This window comes from Scophthalmus maximus, chromosome 10 (genome assembly GCF_022379125.1).
Source record: "Scophthalmus maximus strain ysfricsl-2021 chromosome 10, ASM2237912v1, whole genome shotgun sequence".
NCBI lineage: Eukaryota > Metazoa > Chordata > Actinopteri > Pleuronectiformes > Scophthalmidae > Scophthalmus > Scophthalmus maximus.
The window spans coordinates 11,509,756-11,534,884 of NC_061524.1; the positions used below are offsets into that span (position 1 = coordinate 11,509,756).

A 25,129-nucleotide genomic window follows, 5' to 3' on the forward strand; every position below is an offset into this window, starting at 1 on the left:
GGACACCAGGGATGTCAGAGTGACGAGCACTTCTTCAGCAGCAGAACGTGGACTGAGCAGTTGTGCAGTCCTGGTCATGAAGCAGTAGTTTACTTGTCTTTAAAGGTCAACACTGCTCTCACTATAGATACCTGTCAGACCCAAGCAGAGGTTTTTGCTGCTGTTCCATGCTGCAGGCTCTGTGTACTAGTGGTGAGGGGGACGCAGGTGTGTAATTACATCAGTAATAAGGCCTGGATATGGTCCACCAGCCTCAAAGTGAACCCTCTATCCAATCCAACAAAGGAGACGGGCACTCCATGATTATGGCTTTGATGATGCAGCTTGAAGGCTGTGTTTGATGGGGAGATATTTCTGGCTCAGGAATAATTCGCTGGAATTCTCCAATCTGTCTCGAACAACGACATGTACTATGTGTATGCTGCACACACAGCACTCTTATGTCAAATACAACATGTCATGCCCGAGATGAATAAATCCTAAGCGAAACAGACAAAATGAATGTACCTCGTTTACAGTGTGTGTGTGTGTGTGTGTGTGTGTGTGTGTGTGTGTGTGTGTGTGTGTGTGTGTGTGTGTGTGTGTGTGTGTGTGTGTGTGTGTGTGTGTGTGTGTGTGTGTGTGTGTGTGTGTGTGTGTGTGTGTGTGTGTGTGTGTGTGTGTGTGTGTGTGTGTGTGTGTGTGTGTGTGTGTGATATATACAGTTCATTATGCCCGGCCACTCTGATGGGTTGCTGACTTGTTCAGGAACCCTTACATCCAGCACACACTGGTGTTTACGCACTACGACATTGAACATGAGCAAATGAATGAATCATTTCATCCAGTGTTAATATTGTATCTCTCTTGTCGCTGTTGTCCATCTGGATGGATTCTGCATCAGCCAGTGGCTCGGTAACGAGGCAGCACAGGAAACATAGACACAGATCTCCCATGGGTTCAGGCTCCAGCTGGAGCAGACATGTTAGGGCAACCTGTCCCTATTATTGTTTGTGACAGAATCAAGAAGGAAATGCAAGTATAAAAAGTGCGTGTGTTGCGCTTGCACGTCAGATTCTACTGGCAGTGCCCCCAATGTAATTATGGGCATGGGTGGCCGGCCATGACAGCTCATCTGTTAGTCAGCCAGCAGAAGTCTGGGGCACCTGGTGAGCCTTGCATTAGAATGATGAGCCACAGATAGACACAAATTAAAAATCACATACAACATTTCATTTGAACAAGAGATGTAAGTAGGACACCTTCATATCGTTTAATACTGCTCATTAACACCGTGGAACACAAACTGACAGAGCTAGCCACTGCCAAATCTTGTTCTACTGCACTTTGTGTCTCTTGCAAATGAGTAACAAAGGCGTAGGTTGAACCCCCGCCATTATTATTTTAATTAGTCTCATCTCATCATATATTCAGAACTCAATTACAACTAAGAGGCATTGGTTTTGAATTGATTAGGCAATGAGCAACGTGTTATGCAGAGGATTTAAATGAAATAATTGAATAAGATCTTTAACCTGCGTCATTAAATATTTCACATTAGTGTAGACAAATAGTGGGGCTATAAATGAATGCCACTAGAATGTAGGTATATTGCAGTACTGAAACTCAGCATTAGAATTGAGCGACTCCATTTCTCAAGTTTTCACCTATCATGTAGCACTCATCAGGGGTGAAGTGATTAATTCAATATTTCAAACTATTACTTTGAATGCATGTCTTGTCCTAAAAATCAAAGCTTTGGCATGATGTCTAAATCATACTGTTTCTGCAGTTTAATAATCCTTTTTTGACTGTTTTTGGAAAAAAAACTTTGATTCCACAGAACCCTAAGCTTTCCCCCAGAGCTGGTGACCCACCAAATGCAGATCAAAGAGTGACAGGTCAAGACAGGCAACACTGTCTCACATCTTATTGTGCAGAACACGCTTCTGTTAAACCGACCATCCTCCTCATATGCAACCCTGGGACCCAATCATATTGTCCTCACCCTTTGGCAGAGGTCCTCCAATCAGGGATGAGTAATGACTAGGCAGGCTAGCATGCAGTGATCCCAGCTTTCTAATTAGTCTTCCATTAACTTGTTCAACCTTGGCGGCTGCAGGGTGCATACTTAAAGCACACGCACACACACATACCTTGTAGCCTCTGAACAATTTGTTTGGCCTCCTTTCCAAAAGTATATAGTATTTAGTAACATATTCTTCTCCGCCGTGCTCAGTTAAATCATATTCATTGGCAGGAAGAGTGTGTTTTGTTTTGTTTTCTTGTTTAACTAATTCATATCTTCCATTTGTATGAATATAATTACAGACATAAAGTGTAATGTCATTATGTTAAGCATCTTTTCTCTTGTTATGTTTTGCAGGTGTGTTTGCACGTCATCGCATGATAACTATAGGTCTATGTTAAAGTGTATATATAATTAAAAATGACTGGTGCATGTGTGCTGGATTCAGACTATTCAGGAAAATGCTCTCCAACTACTCGTGGAGACCCTTCTGTAATAACCCAGGGTGTGCATTCAGGAGATAAGCTGTCTCTGGTTGACATTGAAAGAACAAGCTGTTTTAAGTACAGACTAGTAGAATGTATTTACAAAGAAAAGCCAAAAATCACATTCTCTGTTGTATTTGATTTATTTCACAATGTTATGAAGCCTTGGCCAACAGTGTTTGTTTGGACACAGACAGAATGTCAATGTTCGACGCTGGCATTTCTGGTTTCATTTGGCATCCTGGTCTGGGTGATATCTGTCAGAAATCACACGATGGGTTTCTTATCTGTAGAATAAAAGAACTTGCCCAAGCCGTCTGCAGAAAGTGGAGATGCCGTTGCAGAAACTCAACAAAGGGATTGACAGAGAGGGAGAGAGAGCCAGAAAGAGTCTACATGACATGGATACTAAGATTTTCTATTTGGTTTTCCTTTAGCACAAGTTGTCAGTTAACTCCGAGTAATACTTCTCCTTTATAGGAAATGCATAGCCTGAGTTGGTCTGGCCATGCCAGGCTAGGGAATGCAATCATCATCAGCGGTACCAGTGTATGTGCATGCACATGAGCACACACTGTGTGTTTCAGTGCTATTCATGAATTCATGATTCATCCTGTTTCACAGTGGGCAGTCAGTTTTAGAATGGAGCTCCATAAAAGAGTAATGGAAATTCCTGGGGAACTGCTGTCCTGTGGCCTTCCAGCACCCGGTGGTATACACCATCTTGGCGTATTCTCACTTTTCGCACAATCTGTTTTGTCAGTGAGCCTGTGCCTTCAAAGGAGACTTAAAGCTTTCTTTCATTATCTGCCGGGGTTGAAGGGTTAAGAGACTGAGTCTACATTTTATGAACAAAGCCCCCCCAAGACATCGAGCGAAATAAAATGTTACCATCCCGGTTGCAGCTCCTAGCATTTACTTTAAAGCATGGATCATCAACTATTAATAGATGTATGTCTGTATGAGCACCAGAAGGATGCCTCTTTGAATCAGATCTTTGTGTTGGGCAGGGCCAGGAATGGGGCTAAAGCTGGTGAGCTCCCTTTATTCCCTCATAACATCACTATCCTGCACAGAAGAGGATGGTGGGCAGATAGCTGCCATTATGGCTGTTGTGTAAAATTGCCATTATTCAGTCGAGCGATTATGTGCTGCCGGGGTGTGTAATGCATCTCCGTGACTGTGACTGATGTCTGCACATCTAAGACTCTGCTAGAGAAGAGTGAAAGTAAAGGAGGTGACCTCTTTCTCTGCTTTCTTTCAGCAGCTTAGAGTATGACTCTTTCTTTTTGATAACAGTATTACAATATGGAAAGTGTATAGCGTGAATGCTCTCTGTATTATTTGGTCATCGTTGCTTCCTCATTGATTATCACTGACATATTTACACGTCATTTACATGTTCGATAATACGACATATGTCTGGGTGACCATAAGCACTAGAGAACATGATGCTGTCCAGCGTTATCTTCGGCTTGGGCCAAATCATGACAGTATTCGGTTTAGTATGCAGGGTGTTTGTGATGTTCCAGTATCCTGTGACATATCTGGCATTGAACGTTTTGGGGCTTATTCCAGACGTGTCACTTTTTGACATCTTGTTAGCATTGTTTGAACTTGCAAGCCTGTCACGTGGTCACGTGTCACTGTTCCAATGTCAGTGCTAGCAATGTTAGGTGAGGGCTGTGACACACAAAACTAACACTGAGATTACCATGACAATGATCAAATTCAAAGCATCTAAAGTATCCACTGCATAGATTGTCATTAACATAACTCACTGTCACACTACTACATAGCAATTCAAATTGGATAACGGTTGTTTTTCATAACTATCTCATTCCAGAAGAGTTTCTTCTTCCATGTTGTTCAGTCTCTCATTCTGGCTTTATTATCCTTAGAAGTAGGGTACATTTTTTCTATTGTAATTTTCAATTTGGATTTGTAATGTTGCACTTTCCTATCGTTCCACATACTGAGGCATATTGCTCTGGTCTAACTAAAGCATTCATTCAATAATGCTTGTACTGATGCAACATGCTGTAATATTCTCTTAAAATCCCAGAGGTTATCGTCCGGGTGGTCTTGACTGGGAGGGTAACTCATGAGATTTTCACACTTCTGAATAGCTATATCTGCTCATGCAGATTGCTACCGTCTGGTCTAAACATGTCCTTTTAGTTTTTTCTGTAGTCTTGTTCACCAGAGAGCACATTTGCTATAAGCCTGTACACAAATTGGTTTTACATTTCTTTTCTTTTCCTGTACAGATCTCACGGGTCATTTTCTGCGTCTTCCTCGAGACCGACTTTACCATCTACAAGAAGCAAATGTCTGTGATTTTTCAAGGTATGTGTGTTTTCTTCAAATTTCTTTCAACTGACTCCGCCACATATCATTAATACTTAATCATCTTCTCTGTCAACCTGCTGAGTTGAACAGACTAATGGATTGATGAATGATGAGCATTCAAGGATTTTGATTATTTGTGCGATGTCATCATTAGCCATCTGTATAGAGCAAGGCTACTTTGCTACCTTGTGTATCCTAGGGCAATATCTGCAGCACGAGATATCTTGTTTCTGGAAGCAGCAGTGTCATGACCTGACTCCTGGTCACTCCTGACTCCTCCAAATATAAAGAAAATTTGGTAGATTACTAGTGTGGATTTATGGTGACAGTTGGTTAAAAAAGTGTCAGGCTCTCCATGGATTGCCATAATAGGATTGGAATAGTAAGACTTATTGTCAGTGAATCAGCAAGCTGATATTTTAAATAATTGCTGATACTGTGATGAGACTTTAATGCCAGATTTGATTGACTGTAATATTGGCCCTCAGAAGGCCCAGGGATGCATAGCAACCACTGATCATCCATGGTTACTGCTCCTCAATTCTGTATGCAAAATAAACAAACATCCATTATCTTCAACTGCCACTCTCTTTTCTGTCCCTCTCTCATTTCCCGCCCCCCTTTCATGCCATCATCTTTTTTGGGGGCCCAGGAGCAGTCACCAGCTCTGAAGGGGGCTCCACCGAGGATTGAGTTAAATAGCCGAGGAGCTGAAAGAGGCTGGCTGGCTGGCTTCAGCATCCTAGCATTACCTCCATTTACCTCACTTTTCCCTCCCCAATGGAATACCGGCTCTCCGGCCTTCATCTCGCTGCTCCCAGATGGAGAGTGTTTTGTTTCCCCTGCGCTCCTGTCATCTGTCCCGCTCCCCGCCCAGGCTCTTCCCTGAAAGATTACATTCTGGGGAGAGACCTTAATTATATTGCCTGCCCTCATGCACCCAGCACCCGTCTCATCATATTAGTGCTCTGAGATGAGAATCTGGAGCTGTTGTTCTCCAGTTATCACTCTCCCCATTTACAAGTGCTGTCAGTGGATAAATGCCCTACGTCGCTCCATGACTGGGAGCAGGGAGGAAACAAAATAACAGGCTGCGTGTGGTTCAGAAAGGGAAAGAAGAAAACTTTTCAGAGATTACATTATAAGAAGATTACTCTTAAAAAAAACAGTTGTTTACCAAGATGAAAATAAGTTGCTAATGAATAAGCCAGAGGTCAGTTTTTGATTAACTGGGGGGTCGTTCCAGAAGGGTACCACAGCACAATATGTGATACCAGCCCCAGGTGCTTTTCCTCATCACAGTGTCTCGTCTGTCACGTGCTATTTGACCTCTGGAGTCAGGGCCACATTTATCACTTTTTTGTGTGCATGTGCGGGCAAGAGAAAATATTAATTCTGTTATAGACCAAGTGGCTAAATATACCCCACTGGATTTAGGCAGACACTTTTTTTTCACCGCGCTCGTCCACACCGGCTCTCACCTCATGTGCATGTTCAAAGCTTACCTTACTATCTAGGAAAAAAATATAATTATATTATTTTCTAAAAGAACATTTCAAAGATAATGTAATTGCTGCTGCTGGGATTGTAGACACCCTTGCAAGGGAGTGATTTCATGTTTTATCCAGTCAGACTGCACCAGGTAGAGTGGTTTAACAGCAGTTGATAGATGTGCTTTAAAGAAAGACATGTTGATTGGTATGATTGCACCATGTAAGGAAAACAAAACCTCATGTTGTGAAAAAACTTGTGTTTCACCTCCTCAGAATAGTTGTAGTGAATCAGAAGCTGTGAATTAACTCTGCACGTGCGCTCAGCTCGAGCGCTTCCAGAACATCTCATCATCCTCACTGCTAGAGACAGAGAGTCGGGTAGATCTTGCTGCAACAGTGAAAGCCTCACACAGAGGCCTCAGCCCATTCTGTCTCCCGCAACATCCTCTCGCTTTCACTAACCTTCTGTCACGTCCCCCCTCCCTATTCTTTCTCCCTCTCTTCCTCCCTCATTCTCACTTACACCTCTCCTTGTTTCCATGCCACCAATTACCTCAACCCTCCGCTTTTATCATTCTTCCTCATTGTAAGAGCTTCTTCACCACCTCCTCTATCAGCAAGCACTTATGAAATTATGGCGCTGTTTTGAACAGTCGTCCTGATCTTTCTGTAATGTGTTTGTGTGTGTCTGTGTGTGGTCAAGTAAAACTCAGGATCTCCCTGTGACACGAGTTTCAAGCATGTCTAGAGCTGAGAATGGGCACAACAGATTCTTTATTGAAGTCTTATTATTCTCATTTTTCTCATAGCTGCTTTCCTCATATTCAGGCAATCTGTCAAGTTACAATGACAGGAGAAAGAATGTATAAACAGAACATTTGCATACAGGAAATTACTTTATCACAATGTGCATTCCCACAAGCTGTCACTATGAGGAAGCTAAAGTATGGTTACATCTCTGCCACAGGAGGGAACTGAAAATGAGCCTGTGCTGACAAGAATATTCATGCACACCTGCATACAGGCACGTCAGCCATGAAACAAACACATTTAAAACAAGAAGTGCCACCTAGTAGAGTATTGAATATTAGAGCATTGACATCACTATGAAACATCAGTGGTAGTGCAATGGTATGTACCCAATGTTCAAATAGACTAACTGGTGAAGCTGCTTTGGGATGAGTAATGATAAAGTTCTCAAAAACTGACAAAGGTGTTTTAATGTGGTGCCAGCTCAAGAGAAGACATATCAAACAGTTTTTGGTACTGGTATATGGTACTGGACAAAATACTCAATACAGAATAAGGATGTATAGTATAGTAGTATAGTATAATAATCTAGTGTTATATATTGACATGCAACTTAAATATATATTTGGTATGTCTGATAGTATTACACCAAATTTAAGCTTTGCTTATTTGAGAATAATGATTCTCACCAATAGTGTGATAAAACATGACCACATTATTGGTGGCATGCTACTACAAAATTGGCCATTACTAGCAGATTTGAAAATTACTACATTATTGGGTTCTGCAAAAATGAAGTTAACACAATAATGTAATAACCTCCTACTAAATAAATTATGTATTTTATTATTGATAGGGATTATTATATTATTGGTCAGACATGTTATCACATTATTTGGATATTCTTACACTAAAGATTAAACTGGACACATCTCAAAGAAAGCTATGTCTTTCTATGTGGTAAAGAGGACCATCAGCGTTTACATACACCCCTTGAAACAGTAGCTGGGAAGTTTCATGACATTACCATGGTTGTATTTTTAGAAATCTTAAGTGGGTAAAACTATTAATTGATTAAACTGCGGAGCTCAATCAGTGCAATTAATCATATGACATGATTCAATTAAGTATTCACATTGGTTCATACATTATGATTGACCACATGCTTGCCTTGGCACATATTATTTGCAACCATAGAAGCAGTCAGGCAGCTGCGGTTGTGGAGAGTAAGAGCATGTTGAAATTGATTCTGGGTACACTCCTCTTCTAATATGATCCGGGTGGCTGCCCACAAGCTGGGCTCCATCTCCTCTTCTCCTCAATCAGCCACAGTGCTGACAATATTAACACAGCCCACATATCTGCAAGGGCTGCTGCATTCTCTCCAACTGTATCACTGACTCTCCAATTGACATTTATTTACATGGCTCTTAATACAACCCCATACTCCCAACCCCACTATCCACACACCTACCACTGAATGTCCATAAGAGAAGAGTCTCATCAACCCCCCACTTCTTCGAAAGAAGTAATGCTGTAGTATCTAAAGTGTTGTGAGAAAGTATTTGCCCCCTTGCAGATTTTTTTCTTTTTTTGTACATTTGTCGCACTTAAATGTTTGCAACATCAAATAAATTTTAATATTAGTAAAAGATAACCCAAGTAAACACGAAATGCAGTTATTAACAAATGATTTTATTTACTGATGTAAAAAAAATCTATCCAAACTTACATGGCCCTTTCTACAGTAAATCAACCAATTAACCAAATTTGACATTTGAGTTCACTGTCTGTAGTCACACCCAGCCACAATTACTGCCAAAGCTGTTTAATCTCTTAAATATAACCTGTCGTGAAGTCAGCTAAAAGCAACATATGATTCCGTCATCTAAAGAAATTCAAGAACAGATGCGAAACAAAGTCCAACTAATGGAGAGATCGTGAAACAGAGGTGAATCTTACCAGGAGTGGCCCTCCTACCAATATTCCTCCAGCAGCACTTTGACAGGGTTATCCAAGAAGTCACAGAAGAGCCCAAACAAACAGTAGGCATGACTTGCCTCAGTTAAGGTCAGTGTTCATGATTCCACTATAAGACAGAGTTGCAAGGTGCAATGCACTGCTTACTAAAAAGAACACAAAGGCTCATTTTGCATTTGCCACTCAAAAGTAGAACTTTTTGGAAAACATGGGTCCAGTAACATCTGGTGTGAAGCTAATGCAACATTCCACAATAAGAACATTATACCAACAGTCAAATATAGAGGTGGAAGTGTGATGGACTGGGCCTGGTATATTGCTTCAGGACCTGGACGACTTGCCATTGTTGATGGAACCATGAATTTTTTGCTCTTTACCAAAAAATTCTGAAGAAGATTGTCCGCCCATCAGTTCCTGACCTAAAGCTCATGTGCAGTTTAGTTATACAGCAGGGCAGTGATGTGAAGCACACAAGAAAGTCCACCACAGAATGGCTCAGAAGTCGTAAAATTAAGGCTTTGGAATGGCATAGTCAAAGTCCTATCTTGAATCCAATTAAGATTCTGTGGCAAGACCATGAATGTACCTTATATACTCCATAACCCTCCATTATGACTGAATTAAAACAATTCTGCAGAGAAGAGTGAGCCAAAATATCAATCCACAGTGATGTAAAAGACTAATCGCAAGTTATTGCAAATGTTCTGAAACATTTAAATGTGACAAAAAAGCTGAAATAGAAGAAATTGGGTCTGGGCCAAATACTTTTCACAACACTGTACATGCTTCTATCGAACCCCATGCAATTTGTTGAGGATATGAAAGGCTACAGGAAGCCTGTGAGGGGTGGAAAAGGAGTCTGTTGGTTTCGTGAGACTATCCCTTGGGGCAGGGAAATTAGGAGACCATGGTGTGTTAGTGATGTGATTGCCAGAAAGCACAGTGGCTCACAGTCTCTCAGTCAGCTTTAGCAGACATGAATATCAACTTTAGCTTGTCATATGTGAAAATGTTCACATGTTTGTGCATAAATCACAGATATGTAGAAAATGTGCAAATACACACCCTTATCCTCATGCATGGGCTCAACAGTTTCTTTTTGATGATTTAGTGTAAGACTTGCCTGGCTGTAGTTCACTTCAGTGCAAAACTTTAAATCCAGCTATGTCCTGGCTTGTGAAGAATTTGATTTTAGGTAAGTATTTATTTCCAAGACTTGGATGAGAGCATTAATTTAAGTTTAAAGAAATAAAAAAAAAAGGCCAACAGCAATTTGGAAGGTCACTAATAAATACATTATATCAATTACAATTGAAGCTATGGTTTTACAGGGGTTTCTGAGCGGAACGATTTCTTAATTTTGTGGAGAGGACTCAGAGAGGGTTCATATACCATGTTGATTAATGAGGTTTAGATCGGTTTGAATACATACCGGCCTTTATACTCTGCTGTTCTCATCTTATCCCAAGAAAGAAGACGAATTTTCCAAAATGTCATCAAACAGATAGTTTGTCATCTGCTTCATCAAATAATCCTCTATTTGTGTTGTTTTTACCCCAATAATGAAAGAAGAAGGAAAAGGAAAGGTGTTACATATTGTTACTCCTGACTAACACACATCAATTTCCTTAGTTGACAGCCGTGTTGATCAGTGGCAATAATGTTATAGGATGTGGCAGAAGCTGAGACTCCATGTTCCATCCTTGTGCTATTGTTATACCGTATCAGTGGGCCTTTCTTTGTTTCCCCAAGCAGGGTTAGATTAATGCGGTGTACCCTTTTATTCAGTGTTATACAAAAGAAAAGCCTGTCACTGGATCCGCAGGGAGCTCTGATGGTTACAATTCTACAGCGCAGATGACAACAGCCTTTCATCAGGCTAACGCTTGCCTTTGCTTGTTAACCACAGTGCAATCATTGCTCAGACTCGCGCACAGCCATACACACATATACTGTATATCATTCAGTACACGTGCCCACGCTCATATTGAGTATTCCAATCATGCGGTATGAACCATGTACATTAAATAGCATAGTATATATACTGGCATGACTCAAAGCATCCTGAAATATGCTGAGCTGTGGCGAGTGAGCGTGTATGAGCGTGTATGAGTGTGTGTATGATGGAAGCTGAGAGCCGGCGTTCCACAGTTCCTCCCTCCTCGTCTCTCAGTGCCTCCTGAAGCTGCATTCAAAGCTTCCTTCTTATCTCCCACTGTGCAACTCAACCCATCTACCCAGAAACACCTCTAGTTCACTCAGTCTGTCTCATACAATAGTCCTATAGAGAACAGAAGGGGAAATCAAAGGTTTTTTTAAAGGCACAGTTGTCCACCGCAGCCTGCAGTCCATGTAATTTGAGGAAATGTGAGGTTTTTGTGTCATTTATGCTGAGCATACCAGTGTAGACTTAATTGAAAAAGAATGTCTCATGAAACATACACCCACATACACAGTCAATTGGCGTAATAACTCACATGATCCAAGGCCGTCTGGTGGGGGAATTGAGGGAGGCTGTGAAGGGTTGTTGGTATGATTTGGGAGCATGGCAGCTGGCGTGATGAGGAGGTGAAAGAATTTCAACAGCCGGCCTTTGGTCATGTGTACAGGAATGAGTTTTTCTTATTGTGCCCAAAGAAAATATAAGATATCTCAATCACATTCTGAGGAAACACTGCAAATTCCTCTTTTGTCATTGTTTGGTTCAATTACAATCACGGAGACAAGTTGTGATAACTGGTTGTATCATGCATTATAATATAGCATAGTTTGACTCGCTGTCTTTTTCGCCCTCTGCCAGACAATGACATGGAGGTTACAGAGGAGCAGCTGAAGGGGGGTGAGTGACAGAATATTTCATGGTTGCCTTTTCACCTTAACACCTCCATTAAAGCGCACAGAGGCTGAGTGAGTGGCACGATTCAGCTGGTGACAGTGATTTGCAAGGTTTTATGGTGCACATGAAATTGAATGTTTATTCATTTGGTGACAAGTTGAATCCCGGGCCTGACGCTTTGCAGTTAAAAATACTTCATTTCAGGAACATAAAATTACAAGAGCTTATATCCACGGCACCATTTACCAACACCATTCTCTTCATCCAGCTTACGGGCATGATGCCTCCAGAGCACCTAAAGTGAGTGACAAAGAAACAGCAGAGCAACATCCCTCCGCAGCATGTGCCAGGAGATATCACAAACACAACTGTCAGCGCAGAATGCTTTTATCACTGCTCCATCTTGGCACACAGCCTGAAACTCCCAGATACTGCTTATCGGGATAAACTATTGACATTTGTCTTTGCAGCAATTTCCTGAATAAGCAATGGGATGAACAGAATGCCTCATGGATGTGTGTATATTGGTCGAATAGTGGGAACAATACACCCAATAGAGTTTAGCAGGAGTTTCTTTTTTACTCTCTGGACAAAAGAATGCAATTTTTATGAAATGTTGGATGAAATGATCGGCCTCCGGCAGAAGGTTCAGTTGGTCTTTGGGAACACTTGATGGCAAGCTTTCTTTCCAAGTACAAGGGGATTCGGAAAGGGGCTTTCCAGGTCTCACTGCTGCGTCCATCACAGACGTTACAGTACACGTGCAACCAACTAAGCAGAGAATAATGTTAGTTTTACTGTCAGTTGAACCAAGTGTTCAGATTACTTTAGATGTAGAACCCGGGGTGCTATCAAAATGTTTTTCCTTCCAAAGTCACCCCTATGATTTGCCAATTACACGCATCTGTGTTTTCAATGAGATTCTATTTTAGGTGAACATAAAAGGGCTGTTTTATAAGTGCACTGTAAAATGTGATATTCCAGAGTGAAACAATGTGCCCATAATGGCTCTATCATAAAGACTTGGCCGAGAGGAAGTGCATTAGTTTGTCCTATTGTTAGCGCCTGAGCGACCACGTTGTTTTTGGTCACGTTCCTCACCAGCTATTTTACACTGCATACAGTATAATAACATAGCACCAGACCATATCAAGCCAACTGAAATAACCCCTGATAATTCCCAGCTCTGTTGTATCATCATGCCAACCCTGCCCTGGTCCAGTTTGGCATTATTTGATGGGCCTCTACACAAGTGCCAAGAACTGGCCTTTTATTCTGCTCCATCAGCCAGAGTTTGAATCAGTGCAGCCTGGAGCTTATTCAAAGGTTCAAATGACTGCCATTCTCACATGGAATAGTGCTTTTGTCCCAGACTGTGCTCTGGAGTCGGTCTCAAAACCTCACATTCTTCCCCTTTTTTCTTCACAGGAGTCATTTATTTTGTCGGGCAGGTTTAAAATCCAACAATGCAAGTGTTCTCCCACAGGCTCTAGTAGCATGGTTAGTTGAAGTTAGAATGAGCTTGGCTTGCAAAAAGCCACACTCTCCCATCATCTCTCATCTGTCATTTTCAAATTGACAAACAATGCCTTTTTTATAGATGTGTCTCTCCTATGTCTCTAAATCACCATTTATATTTGTTTATCCATAGATAACACACCGCCATCCACAAAATCCACAACCAAGGAAGAAAGGGAAGATATCAACAGAGGTATGCCTACTACACTGTTTGTTTTGTACTCTAATGTTACTACTAATGACTGCTTGTTCAGGATACAGTACCATTACTGGCAGAGGAAACATTCTGCAATGATATGTTTACAGAATATTTTTGTTCTTTTTGTTTTGTGTATGAATAGAGTGCAGTTCATGGTCAATAATCTCTTGCTCCCTGGTGTCAACTTCCTCTTTGGGGAAATGAATACAAGATGAAGCTTGGTCCTTTATAAAAGAATGTTTTCTTAGAGGCAAACTTGTTTAAGAAGCCATTATCTGGCTATTCTGCAGTTTCAGCCCCTTTGGATGTGTAATATTGAAACAATTATAGGCTACTCCGATACGATGGACCAAAGATAATTAGATTCTTACACTGGAGGGTGTTACTAGGCAATTAAAATCGTACACCATCCATTTGTCTTCAAGCCTTAAGGTTGCAGGGAATCTTTGAAGATAGCAGTCATGGTTGTTTTCTTCAGGGAAACGGTTCCTCTCGCTGATTGTGAGAGGCTGGACTAGATAGCACAGTCACTTCAAGGGCGCCAATGCATTTTGTGTTGTTAAACAAAGCACAATAAGTAATTTCTACGCACCCTATTCAACATACCTTTCCATAATCCACAGCAGTAATTCAATACGATTCACAAATTCAATCAGCAGCATTAGGAGGGCATAAGTATTTTGTAATAATCTTTATAAATCCTAATTTATCAGGCCTGGCAGCTTAATGGTAACTAATCCATTCACAAAAGGCCTTGGCACAGCTTTGTAGCATGGGAACACTCAGTCCTTGAGACAACCTCCCTCACAAGAAGAGAACAAAATTATTTTGTACTGACTGCACTGTTAAGGTTAGGTATGGTTCGATGTCGCACATAGGACGGATTAATCATGGAAAGCATACTGATGTCAAGATAGCACTGAGCAGAGGATACGCAAGCTGCAAAAACAGACTGTCAGCGTCGGAGACAGACATTACAAGTTGGTTGAGAGGCTCATACCACTTTTGTTTACATGTGTAAGATCTTTCATCCACAAAAATCCATATTTCACCATTGTGTCTATAGAGTCAGCAAAGCAGGTCATCTATTTGGGATAGTCAATATGTGGAGCACTTTTTAGAATAATCAACACTCTGCGGCAGAATTGTTGGAGTGCGTCTGTCAATATGCCTGTGTGATCCATCACATCCATCACGCTCCTCAGGGGACTCAGACCCCTGCACTGGAGGGGTCAGGCATGAGGGGCTTTTAGTCGCATCACTGATGAAGAGAAAACGTTAAGGCTTTCTATTGCTCCATGATAAACACACTGGTTAGTGGACTGAAGCTAATTATAGAGCTCCTCTGTCCTCCACATAACAACTGCTACCATTTACAGTTGTTTTGTTGCCACTCAAGCACAATGCTTTGTCAGCCTCTGTGGACTGAAGGAAGGAATGGGAAAAAAAGCACAAATGAAAAAGAGCACACAACCTGTGGTACAACTCACCATTTAACAACACAGCAGCCTTCGTCTTCTTTTGAACATCAGACAACATCAATTACATCATTATACTGCGTTTCTTATTATAATTTCTAAATGTTATTACACTATCTATTTAATTTTCTCACTTTCACTTTTATCTTGTGATCTTTTCCAAGCACTTAATCTATTATATATATGTAATGAATGTCACACTCATGGTGACTCAAAGGACATTCCTGTCAATGTAAAAATGCTATATAAATACAGTTCCAATTTTATGCAGTTGAAGACCAACGCAACTGGTGAACAGGGGAGCCAAACCACAATCCTCCCCCAACTACAAATAACCAAAGTGTATTTGCAAAGAAAGGGTCACAGATTAACTGTGTGTATGTGTTTGTGTGTGTGTTTGTGAGATGAGCTTTGCTGTGATGTAATCCACATGAAACAGAAGCACAGCATGCAGACGCTGCGAGCCATAGAAAGAAAAAAGAGCGGGAGAGGGTGGGTGAGACACAGAGGTGAATGCTGGCACAGAGGTCCGGGGCACAGTACAGCCTCTTTAGAACACACCTGAGCTGGCAAGCAGCCACACGGTGTCTATTATTTGATATCAGATTGGTATTAGAGAGATAAGTGGATGTCACAGGGCACAGTAAAATGTGAACATTGAGCCAGAAATCAATGCCTGGCTGGGTTTCTGTCTGGCATGCTTGACTTTTTCTGGGAAAAACCTAGGGAAGAGCAGGGCAGGTGGTGAGAGAGGGAGAGGTGGATGGATGTTCAGATTAATAACGCTGTGTGTGGACAGACAGTGTACTTCACCATCCTTTACACCGTGGCACCCTGTCAAGCATCGCTCACAAACCCAAACATACTTGCACTTTGCTTGCATGCAAACATTTCACATGCAAAAGGGCTTTGAGTGATAGCCGTTGGTCATCTCAGAGCCCCATTTTCCTTTACACATGTCTCATGTATTTTTTAAGCTCCCAATTTTTTTTTGTCCTTTGCTCCAGTTCGCTTTAATGGAAGGAATATAAAAGACAAGGCTGAGCAGAGAGCTAAAGTATAACTAGACCGTGTGTGTGTTTGTGTGTGTGTGAGTGAGTGTGTATGTGTGAGTAAACTTGATCACATTCTCTATTCGTCCCTGAATACGGCTTTTACTTCCTGCGTTATATCAACTGTAGCTGATGTTTACTCAACAGTCATGCAAGTAGGACACACGGGGAATCTTGTATATCGGCATCTAAATTGTTTATGACCTTGTGATACTGTACCTCTGAATCTGATGTCGACGCAAATAAATCATTTAAGTGTGTGTGTAACATTCTATTCAACAAAACACACCAGTGCAACTCAAGTGCAACAAAAAGGACCTGGAATGTCCTTTTTTGTCGCCATACTTCTGGAAGAGGAATTCATTGGAGATTTGACACTATGTTGAGGTGTGGACTTTGGCCCCTCTGTGTGAAGTATGTCAGAGCCTGATTCATGGTGAAGACAACTTAGTACACTGAGTGTGGCATTGGGTAGGAAAGATGTGACAAGGCTGCCCCCTGCAGTTTGGATGACATAAGAGAATGGCCTGGTGATGATGCAGACTGGGTTTTTACTGTGTGGAGAGAAGCTCTTCTAATTGAACTTTACTTGAGGCCATTATGAATCTCATCTGCCTTACATTGAAACTTTTGTTGTCTTCTATGTGCATGTATGTGTGTGTAACACCACAATCTGTCCCTTGGCATCCTCTATCACAAATTGAATGCTGTTTCATTCAATAACCGAAATACGAATGATCAAATAACAGGAAGGAAATTACATTCAGCTTTTTATCGTGTCTGATATATTTTTGTTTGGGATCATTTTAGACAGATGCAACAGCCACGCATAATTTTTGGACGCAGAGGAAAGGTTTAGGGTGACCTCATAGCCAGCGAAGCATCCATCTTAACCTGTTTTTCCCAATGAAGTATTCTTTTCAGCCCCCTGTCTGTGGCTCCATCTCAAAATGCCAGTCATGATTAATAGAAAGGATTGCCATCTACTGTGTGTCACCAGCATTCCGTGTGATGGACAGAGGCACTTGAGACAAACATGCACCACTGTTAGAACTGGCCTTTTTCCCATTTAATAGAGGGTGGCATTTTTATTGTTCTGAGTGCAGGACAAAATTGCATAGATATGAAAAAATGGTTTCTCTCTGCAGCTTGTTAAAAAAGCAATTATGGAAGCTGCACAATAGCCATTGTAGAGCATGTTCTCTTATTGGTGTCATGGCTTTCATTTACTCAATTTGTCCCAAATGTCATTGGTTTGTGTGTGTCTATGTGTGCATAACAATGCGTAAGAGCGAGAATGGTGTTGAGGAGGGTGGGGGTGACAGATATGATGCAGGGATTATAGTTGTCTCTTTGTCACTAGTAAAATCTGTCTTTTGCGCATGACACATTTTGCCATGGTGTTGAAGAGATAATTGTAGTCGGACAGCTAATGACATGACTCGAGATTAATTAGCAAGTATAATATTTGTACAGGTGAGTGTAATTCTTCAGTAATACCTTTGTCATAGTTTGTTTGTTTTTCATTGATCTCTTTGTATCATAGTATCATAGTGATACTTCTTAGATCTTCACTACTCAACTTTATGTACAATACAGTCTTATAGTATTATACTGATACACTTCATATCCCTTTTTTAGCCATGCTGGTTGCAATTTTAACTTTGGTTCATGACCAAATATCTGCACAACTAGTGGCGTCCCCATCAGTCCCAGCTGTAAGTTTGCCAGGGTAGCATGCTATCGCTGTAAACCAACATGTTAAACATAATAATGCTACATTTTAACTGTATGCATGTTGGCATACAAATGTTAGTGTTTAGTTCAATGCACCACTGCGCCAAATTACATTTTAACAGAGCTGCTAGCACAACTACAGACTCTTACTCCGGTTCTGTGAATATCCACTCTTGAACATTTGACACCTTATTCATTTTAGCGTGTTATAAAGCTGGTTATGCAAAAGGCTAAGCTGACAAAGCAAAACTAACAATTTGTGACGAGCGAAAAACCAAATAAGGATTTGTCCTCACGTTATCAATAGTAGAAGGTTTCTTTACCGAAAACCTTGAACATGGACATAAAAAGCCATTATCGTGTTTGAGGTTTTCTGATTGATAAATGAAAGAAATCTTCTGTCAAAACACGTATTGAAAGTGAGGCTAGAGAATCAGCAGGTAGATGTCACTATTTCAAAATGTGATGCCAGCTCTCACAAGACAAATCTTTTGCCTTGAGATGAACCGTTTGTGATCATTAGTGTGACTGGTCGCTTTGTTCTTCAGAATTAATGACTGGCATTATTCCCATGCTTGCTTGCATTTGGCTGATGATTCCTTTCCCTCCCTTTTCAGGTAAAGAGGAAATAGGTGATGAAGAAGAGGGCGACAATGGTAATGTAGCTTTACGGACCATTAACACATGTTCTGAGCCTCTCGGCTCTACTGGTGCTTCTTGATGTCATTTGTCATCAAAAGTTGAATTTTCTATTTGCTCCAATTCAGTCTTCCCATCCTGTCTGCCACTGCTCTAACAAAAATTAAGTTTTCTTATCACAGAGGCTTGGAACAAAGAAATCCCTCAATTATGTATGGCTTTAGAAGTGTCATTCTTTTCCCCTTCTTTTCTGCCACTTAATTTATGCATGTCTTTGTGGTTCCATTGCTCTGCAGTACAGAGACTAAGCTACACAAAGAGATGGAATGAAAAGGCTGTTTGTGGTGGTATCAAAAGACAATTCAATTCAACTCCAGGGTCTAGCACTAAACACAAATGTTTTCCCCTCTTTGAATTCCTCTTCTGTTTTTCTAGATGCTGGGGGAAAAGAGGACGTGGAGATGGGGAGTCAAAATCCAGGTACAGTACAGGCTCCAGCATGGATGGGGGGGTTCCTTTTAGTGTGCAGACTGCCACAACTCTACACACCGCTCACTGAGAGGAATGGAGCGTACATTGATCTGACTCTTATCTCTAGAGGAGATGGGGAAAATAGCAGCTGAGTGACGTGCAGCTCACTGCTCTGGTTTTCACTTCAGCTCAGAGTTTGATTAAAGATGTACCCTGATCAGTCTTGTTAGCAGCAGAGGAATAACTCCTATACAAAGCTCTAAATGCATCTATATAACAGATCCTATGGTGTGTTTTGCTGGGGGAGAGAGAGTGAGTGAGAGAGTGTGAGTGTGCCTGCATGCGTGTTGCAAAGGGGCAACCATTAACTTTGAGCTAGAAACCATTTCTCTTTCTCCGAATATCATCTATGCTGCTGGTATATAATTAAGATTCCACATTTGCATACTGGCAGTAAGCAGCGCCTCACCTCTCTTCTGTTTTTGTTTTATTCAAATCCCATCCCATTGACAAATATTTGACAGATAGAGCGTCTCTGAACATGAATTTTGTAGATATTCTGTGCAAGAGTTATAGCGGCCCTCGGATGCTATCCAGGACCTGAGATACATAATTACTTTCTCATGAGACACAAACAGAGAGGAGCACAAATATACAGTTAAAAAAACAACATCTGAAGGCTAATTCAGCCAAACATGCAACACAAAACCACAGACCACAGATGTTGAATACGTCTAATTATGTGGTCTTGGTTACTTTGTAAAATATAACCGTTGTGCACAGACCTTTGACCTACAGTGTGTACGCTCCTCTTTCACATTCTGCTTTGTGCTTTCCCTCACCACTTATATACTATGACATTCTAGGATTTACTATACTGTACAACTCCACCCATTATGATATGTTATATTCCTGTTTATTATTCCTTATACTAGCCCAACTGTTTCAAGTATTTTAAATCAACTGTTTTAAAAATCTACATTTAAGCTTTCTTTTACTGTCTAAATCAAGCATTTGTTCATCAGAATTCAAATATTTGTCTGATATTTTTCTATTTTTTTCTGGTAAAATCTATGCCTTTTAAAACTGAAGACGACAACCGGTTGGTTTTAAAAATGTTTCTGAGATGATGGTCTGCAATGATGAAGTATCAACTTATTTTTCTGCAACCAGTTGCAGGGTTCCATGTGAACACTTTGACTCACAATGCCTGAATTGGCTTCAAAACGTATACAGTATTCCACTGTTTGTGTCACGACAGATGAAGATGTAGGAAACGAGGAGCCAAATCAAGAAAAGATTGAAGAGAAAAATGAAAACCAAGAGAAAAAGGAGGATATGGACAACAACGACAGAGCTGAGGAGAAAGGCATCGACAAAGATAAAGATAAAGGAGACAAAGGTACTTACATGAGGGAACATGTTTGTTTTTCTCCTAACATCAACTTGGTGCACAAGTTGTCAGTCACAGGTGTAAATGGTAAATCGATAAAGATGTGATTTAGTTGTATTTAATTGTATATTCTCAATGTATGTGTCAAAAAAGTCCATTGGGAACAAAGGCAGACAGATATGAGTAAGTCAGCTTGATGCACAAAACTATCGTGGTTGACTTAATGACAGCATGGCAGAATAAAGAGAGATCCTTACATTTTATGGTTTACCAGCAGTCCGAAATGACACGGTTGGGAGATGGAAACTGTAAATTAAAACATAAATGCACAATAAGAGTGTTACATTTAGTTCAGGTCTAGATCAAGAAGGCAGCACATGGACCAGAGTGGGCCAGGTACTAGTTTAAGGGCGGTTTTATTGCAAACTTGTGGAGGATGGAATGACAGTGCTGGAGTTGACTCGTCTGGAATACAGAGCGGCTGGTTCGTGGAGCAGGCAGCAGGATCTGAGGTACAGGTAAACACAGGGTCAGCAGGGAACAAGCGATTACACAGGAGCATACAGATTGAACTAGGACGCCAGCTGTGGTGTTTGCACCACTGTGGTAGATGAAACAACCCGGTGAAGATTGGAGCATATATGCTAGAGCTGATTATAGGGTTGATTGTAGGGCATCACTGGCCACTGTTCAGGTGGATTGGCGGGAGAAGGAACCGCATAGGCACGCCCTGCCATGCACACCCACAGACTGGAACAGAGGGAGGACCAAACGGGGGAAGGGGACCACCTAATCCTGACAAAAGGTTTTCCACATAGAGCGTTATTCATTTGTTTCCTGTCAGCATTCGAATCTGTGCAGATTTATTTCTCAGCACAGAATTAGCCGTACCAGGGAAGAGGAATTGGGTCTGAGATTGTGTGCAGTATTACAGATTGGACGAACAATATTCTATCACTGTAACCTCACAGCCCACACACACGCTAAGGCACTGGTGTCACGTAAAGTTGTAACTGGCATCACAGCTTTGCTTCCTTTTTTTCCCCCAGCAGAGGAAGAAAAACCTGCAGCAAAGACAGAAGACGAGGAAACAGAAAAGTCCACTGTGGACATGGAAGGCAAGATCTGATTTTGATCTGATTTGATTTGACCTGATTGAGAGTCTGACTGAGTGGCTTTGTATGTGATTTTGTCATCCAGTTTGGTATATTTGTATCCTTGTGTATTGAATTACTGGGGTCAGTGTTGTTTCGTTGTCTGCTGTTTGTCAAACTAGCTTTTCCATGGAATCAGTTTCAGCCTATGTAAGATCTACTTTATCTCCCATGCTTCACTGCGTACAGGACGTCCTCGGGCAAGGCAGAGCCACAAGTGGCTTTACACATCTTGGAGGCCATAAAGGAGTTGTGGGGAACAGCCAATTGCAGCAGATTGTAAAATTAACGTTTTTTGGCGAATGCGCCAAAGGATTTAAAGCGCCAAAACACAACATTCATTGTCTCAAGGCACTTTACATAGTGAGGTCAATATTACAATATCACAGGGAAAACCCAACAAATCCTGCAACGAGCAAGCACTTGGTGACTGTGGAGAGAAAAACCTCCCTTTTAACAGGAAGAAATCTCTGACAGAACCCAAATACATTTATACTTGCACCTTTTAACTCTATAGTGTGGCTATTTTTCTCATATCAAAATCTATGTGGCATATGAGTGGCTATGGATTAGTAATACCTGTTCATGATTTAATACAGCTTTGCCAAGAGCAAAGCTGGAAATATTCTATATGTTTTATATTGTTAAGAAGTTATGTCACTTTCCTTCAGCTGTGATGTCACATCATTCACTATTATTCATATTAATTCTCTTCAATTGAGCTCCATGAGGAAGGCAGACCTTTTTTTTGTTTTACAATCGATCCTTTACTCTTGCTACATAGTCATCATTCATGCGTTTCCGTGAAATGCGTTGAACAGTTTGACTTTATATTTCCCCATTTCTCTGTGGACCCCACGGTCACTGATTAAGCGTATTTTCTGGAGAAGTTAAGGATTCAATTTGTGAACCCCAGCCTCTTTCATCGCAGAGGTCTCAGTCACTCTCTTTTACCTCTGTTTCACGTTCCCTTTGCCTGACATTCAATCAATTAAGGGTAAGAGTGAACACTCCAGATACATCTGTCTGAGATGGCCTTCCCATCCACTGTGAAAAGCTACTGGAAAACGTCCTTACCATCAGTAGACAGCTCTCCTGCAGCCTGTTGATTGTCTTGCCTGTGGCCGTCAGTGCCTGTCACTGTCTGGGGTTACCACAGGCTGTTTGCTGTATGGTGGCACTGTCGAGCGGTAAACAGTGGTGTCTTTCCAGATTGAAGGCAGATTGCATTTTGTATAGAGGAGCAGGGCCTGGGGAGTGAATCTTATGCACAGCAACACAGCCCAGCTTAGACATGCATAACCAGTTATTCACTGGATAAGACCAAATGATTCCAGAGCCAATACCCTTTATTGAAAATAATAACTGTAATCAGACTGCCAGATCGTGGCCATAGAGGTTCAATCTGTTTCATTGAAAGGAGTAATAAAACGGCTCTTAATGATGAGAGAAATGAGTAATAAATCAAACAATCTGACAACAGCTGAATATGAGGTATACACACACACACTCGGGTAAGAGTGTTTGTGTGTATGTTTCTTCATGCTTTCATTTTGTTTTCTCCTCCTCGTAACCTCCTGGCAGTCAGATGTTTTCTTTACAGAAACAGGAGAGAGGCTGGATGTCATTGGAGGAAAAAAATTATAAATTGTGACAAAACTTTGCCAATTACATATATTTTTCGATATGCAAAGTAGAGAATGTGTTTTCAACGGATATGTGTTCTTAGATATAATTCTGCATTTGCACATTTATATCCAAGTGCTCCCTGTTGTCGGCAGAGTAGGTTGACACCATGCTGTTCTCACATACCTCGATGTTGCACATATGTAAGTGTGTTTCACAGCTAAGCATCGTTGTCCCAGTTCAGTCACACTGAAAAACAAAAGCCGATTTTCACTGTCATCATCATTATAACTTGTTACTGTAATAATTTATTCAGTCAACACACATTTGCTTATATTATATATAGTACATATTACCAATCTATGCCATCTGTTGTTTACATTGCAGGCTTGTTTATATGAATATGTTTATGTTTAAGCTTTTAATCCTGGCAATTTTAGTTTTACAAATTACTTCCATTTAATGCAAGATTTTAAACTACCAAGACGTTAAAGAATATATATATGTAACAATTTTGTATTCTGGGGATTATATTTAGCTCTCTACAATATCTGTGTGGAGAGATATATGAGGAGGAGAGATTTTGTCTTTTGAATCCGGTTGCGCCTCCACCATATGAATATATCTGTATTAGATATCTCCCTGCCAGGCAATGAGATTCTCAGTCTGATATTTGGGAAGTTATAAAAGCTCCTCAAAATGAAATAGGAATCCATGCAGCCTTTATTTAGGAATATTAATTACGTACTTTAAAATGTAAGATGGATTCTACATTACATAGTTAATGTATTTGAAATATCTGTCCAGCGAGCCTTGTTCTGGTGACTTGTGAGAGTGGGCGCCCGCTTCAGTAAGCTCATGAAACACCCATAAATAAAAATAAGACTGTCTTTGCCTAAAGCAAGGAATAAATAAATCTGAGTTGAGAACCGAAATTGTTTTACCTTCATGCAGTGTGATTCTCTTACAGGAGTCGATAGCTATTGTCTTAGTTCCAAAGGTAAGATTTAATGGCTGCACAGATTCAATGCCACTGAGTAAACAGCAGCTCCTCCTTCCTCCCAATCAAACTTGGAGCAAGACTCGGCTGTAAAGCATTTGTCTTGTCAGGTGATGCACCAACACAAACCCAATTTCAGGTTTGTGATGTGCGTGTCTTTCCTATGATGGAACAGTGTGTTCTGAGATAGGTCATGTTCCACTGCCAGTCAGTTTAGTGCCTATTATCGACAACGTTTTAAAAATGTCCCAAAGACAGACTTGCTTTTATAATTCTACTCTTCAATATGCTGTACTGTCAGCCTGAATATAAAGCACAGACTACCTAGCAAATTAAGGAGTCTGATTCTTCAATGCTTCACTGTCCCTTTTATTTTCCTGCCTTTGATAAGGCCGCCCTCTGCTAGAGGCTGACTATGGGATGAAAGCAGCTCCTTGACTATAGGGAAAGGGCACTACGGAGGATACTTTAGAGGGGTGGCCCCTACCTGAGCGTGGCTGGGTGCAGACCAGACGGACGGGTAGGGGACAGACTGCAATGGCATACTAAAGCCAGGCAGGAGGGACCCTGCAGGGGACACGCAGAGAAGGAGGATGGAGAGGCAGATAGACGGACCCAGCAGGCCATCACAACAATCTCAGTCTCAACACAGCAGAGAGACAAGCCACGATTACACCAGCCCAAAGGCTACTGGAGCCGACGTTCTCAGTGCTCCGCTCCACAAGTCTTCACTTGTTTAAGTCCATGCGATTGTCTTAAATTTCATGACTTTCTATCCTCAAATGCTTTTTTTTTTTGACTCCAGTGGCCAGAATGTGTTAAGTGTTGTTGGCTCCAACGGCTTTATTTAGCACAGTGACTCTGCCACAACCACTCGCAGCTCACCGTACGTGAGTCACCCGAAACCCGTCCACAAGTGCCATATGGTGCCCAAAAACCCCATGCACATCATTTATGG

At 41.1% G+C, this 25,129-nt stretch overlaps 1 protein-coding gene across 6 annotated transcripts in view; it reads left to right on the forward strand.

Annotated features, from left to right (window-relative positions):
- Window positions 1-25,129, forward strand: part of macrod2 (mono-ADP ribosylhydrolase 2) — a 360,652-nt gene that overhangs the window by 323,859 nt on the left and 11,664 nt on the right. Inside the window, exons 9-15 of one of the 6 annotated variants that reach the window (XM_047334804.1) lie at window positions 4,764-4,842; window positions 11,869-11,907; window positions 13,556-13,615; window positions 18,506-18,544; window positions 18,963-19,007; window positions 20,260-20,400; window positions 21,444-21,509. In XM_047334804.1, coding sequence (XP_047190760.1) covers window positions 4,764-4,842; window positions 11,869-11,907; window positions 13,556-13,615; window positions 18,506-18,544; window positions 18,963-19,007; window positions 20,260-20,400; window positions 21,444-21,509 — 469 coding nt within the window. Of the gene's footprint in view, window positions 1-4,763; window positions 4,843-11,868; window positions 11,908-13,555; window positions 13,616-18,505; window positions 18,545-18,962; window positions 19,008-20,259; window positions 20,401-21,440; window positions 21,510-25,129 lie in introns of all 6 variants that reach the window. The other 5 variants (XM_035605472.2, XM_047334807.1, XM_047334806.1 and 2 more) reach the window with 5 other exon arrangements.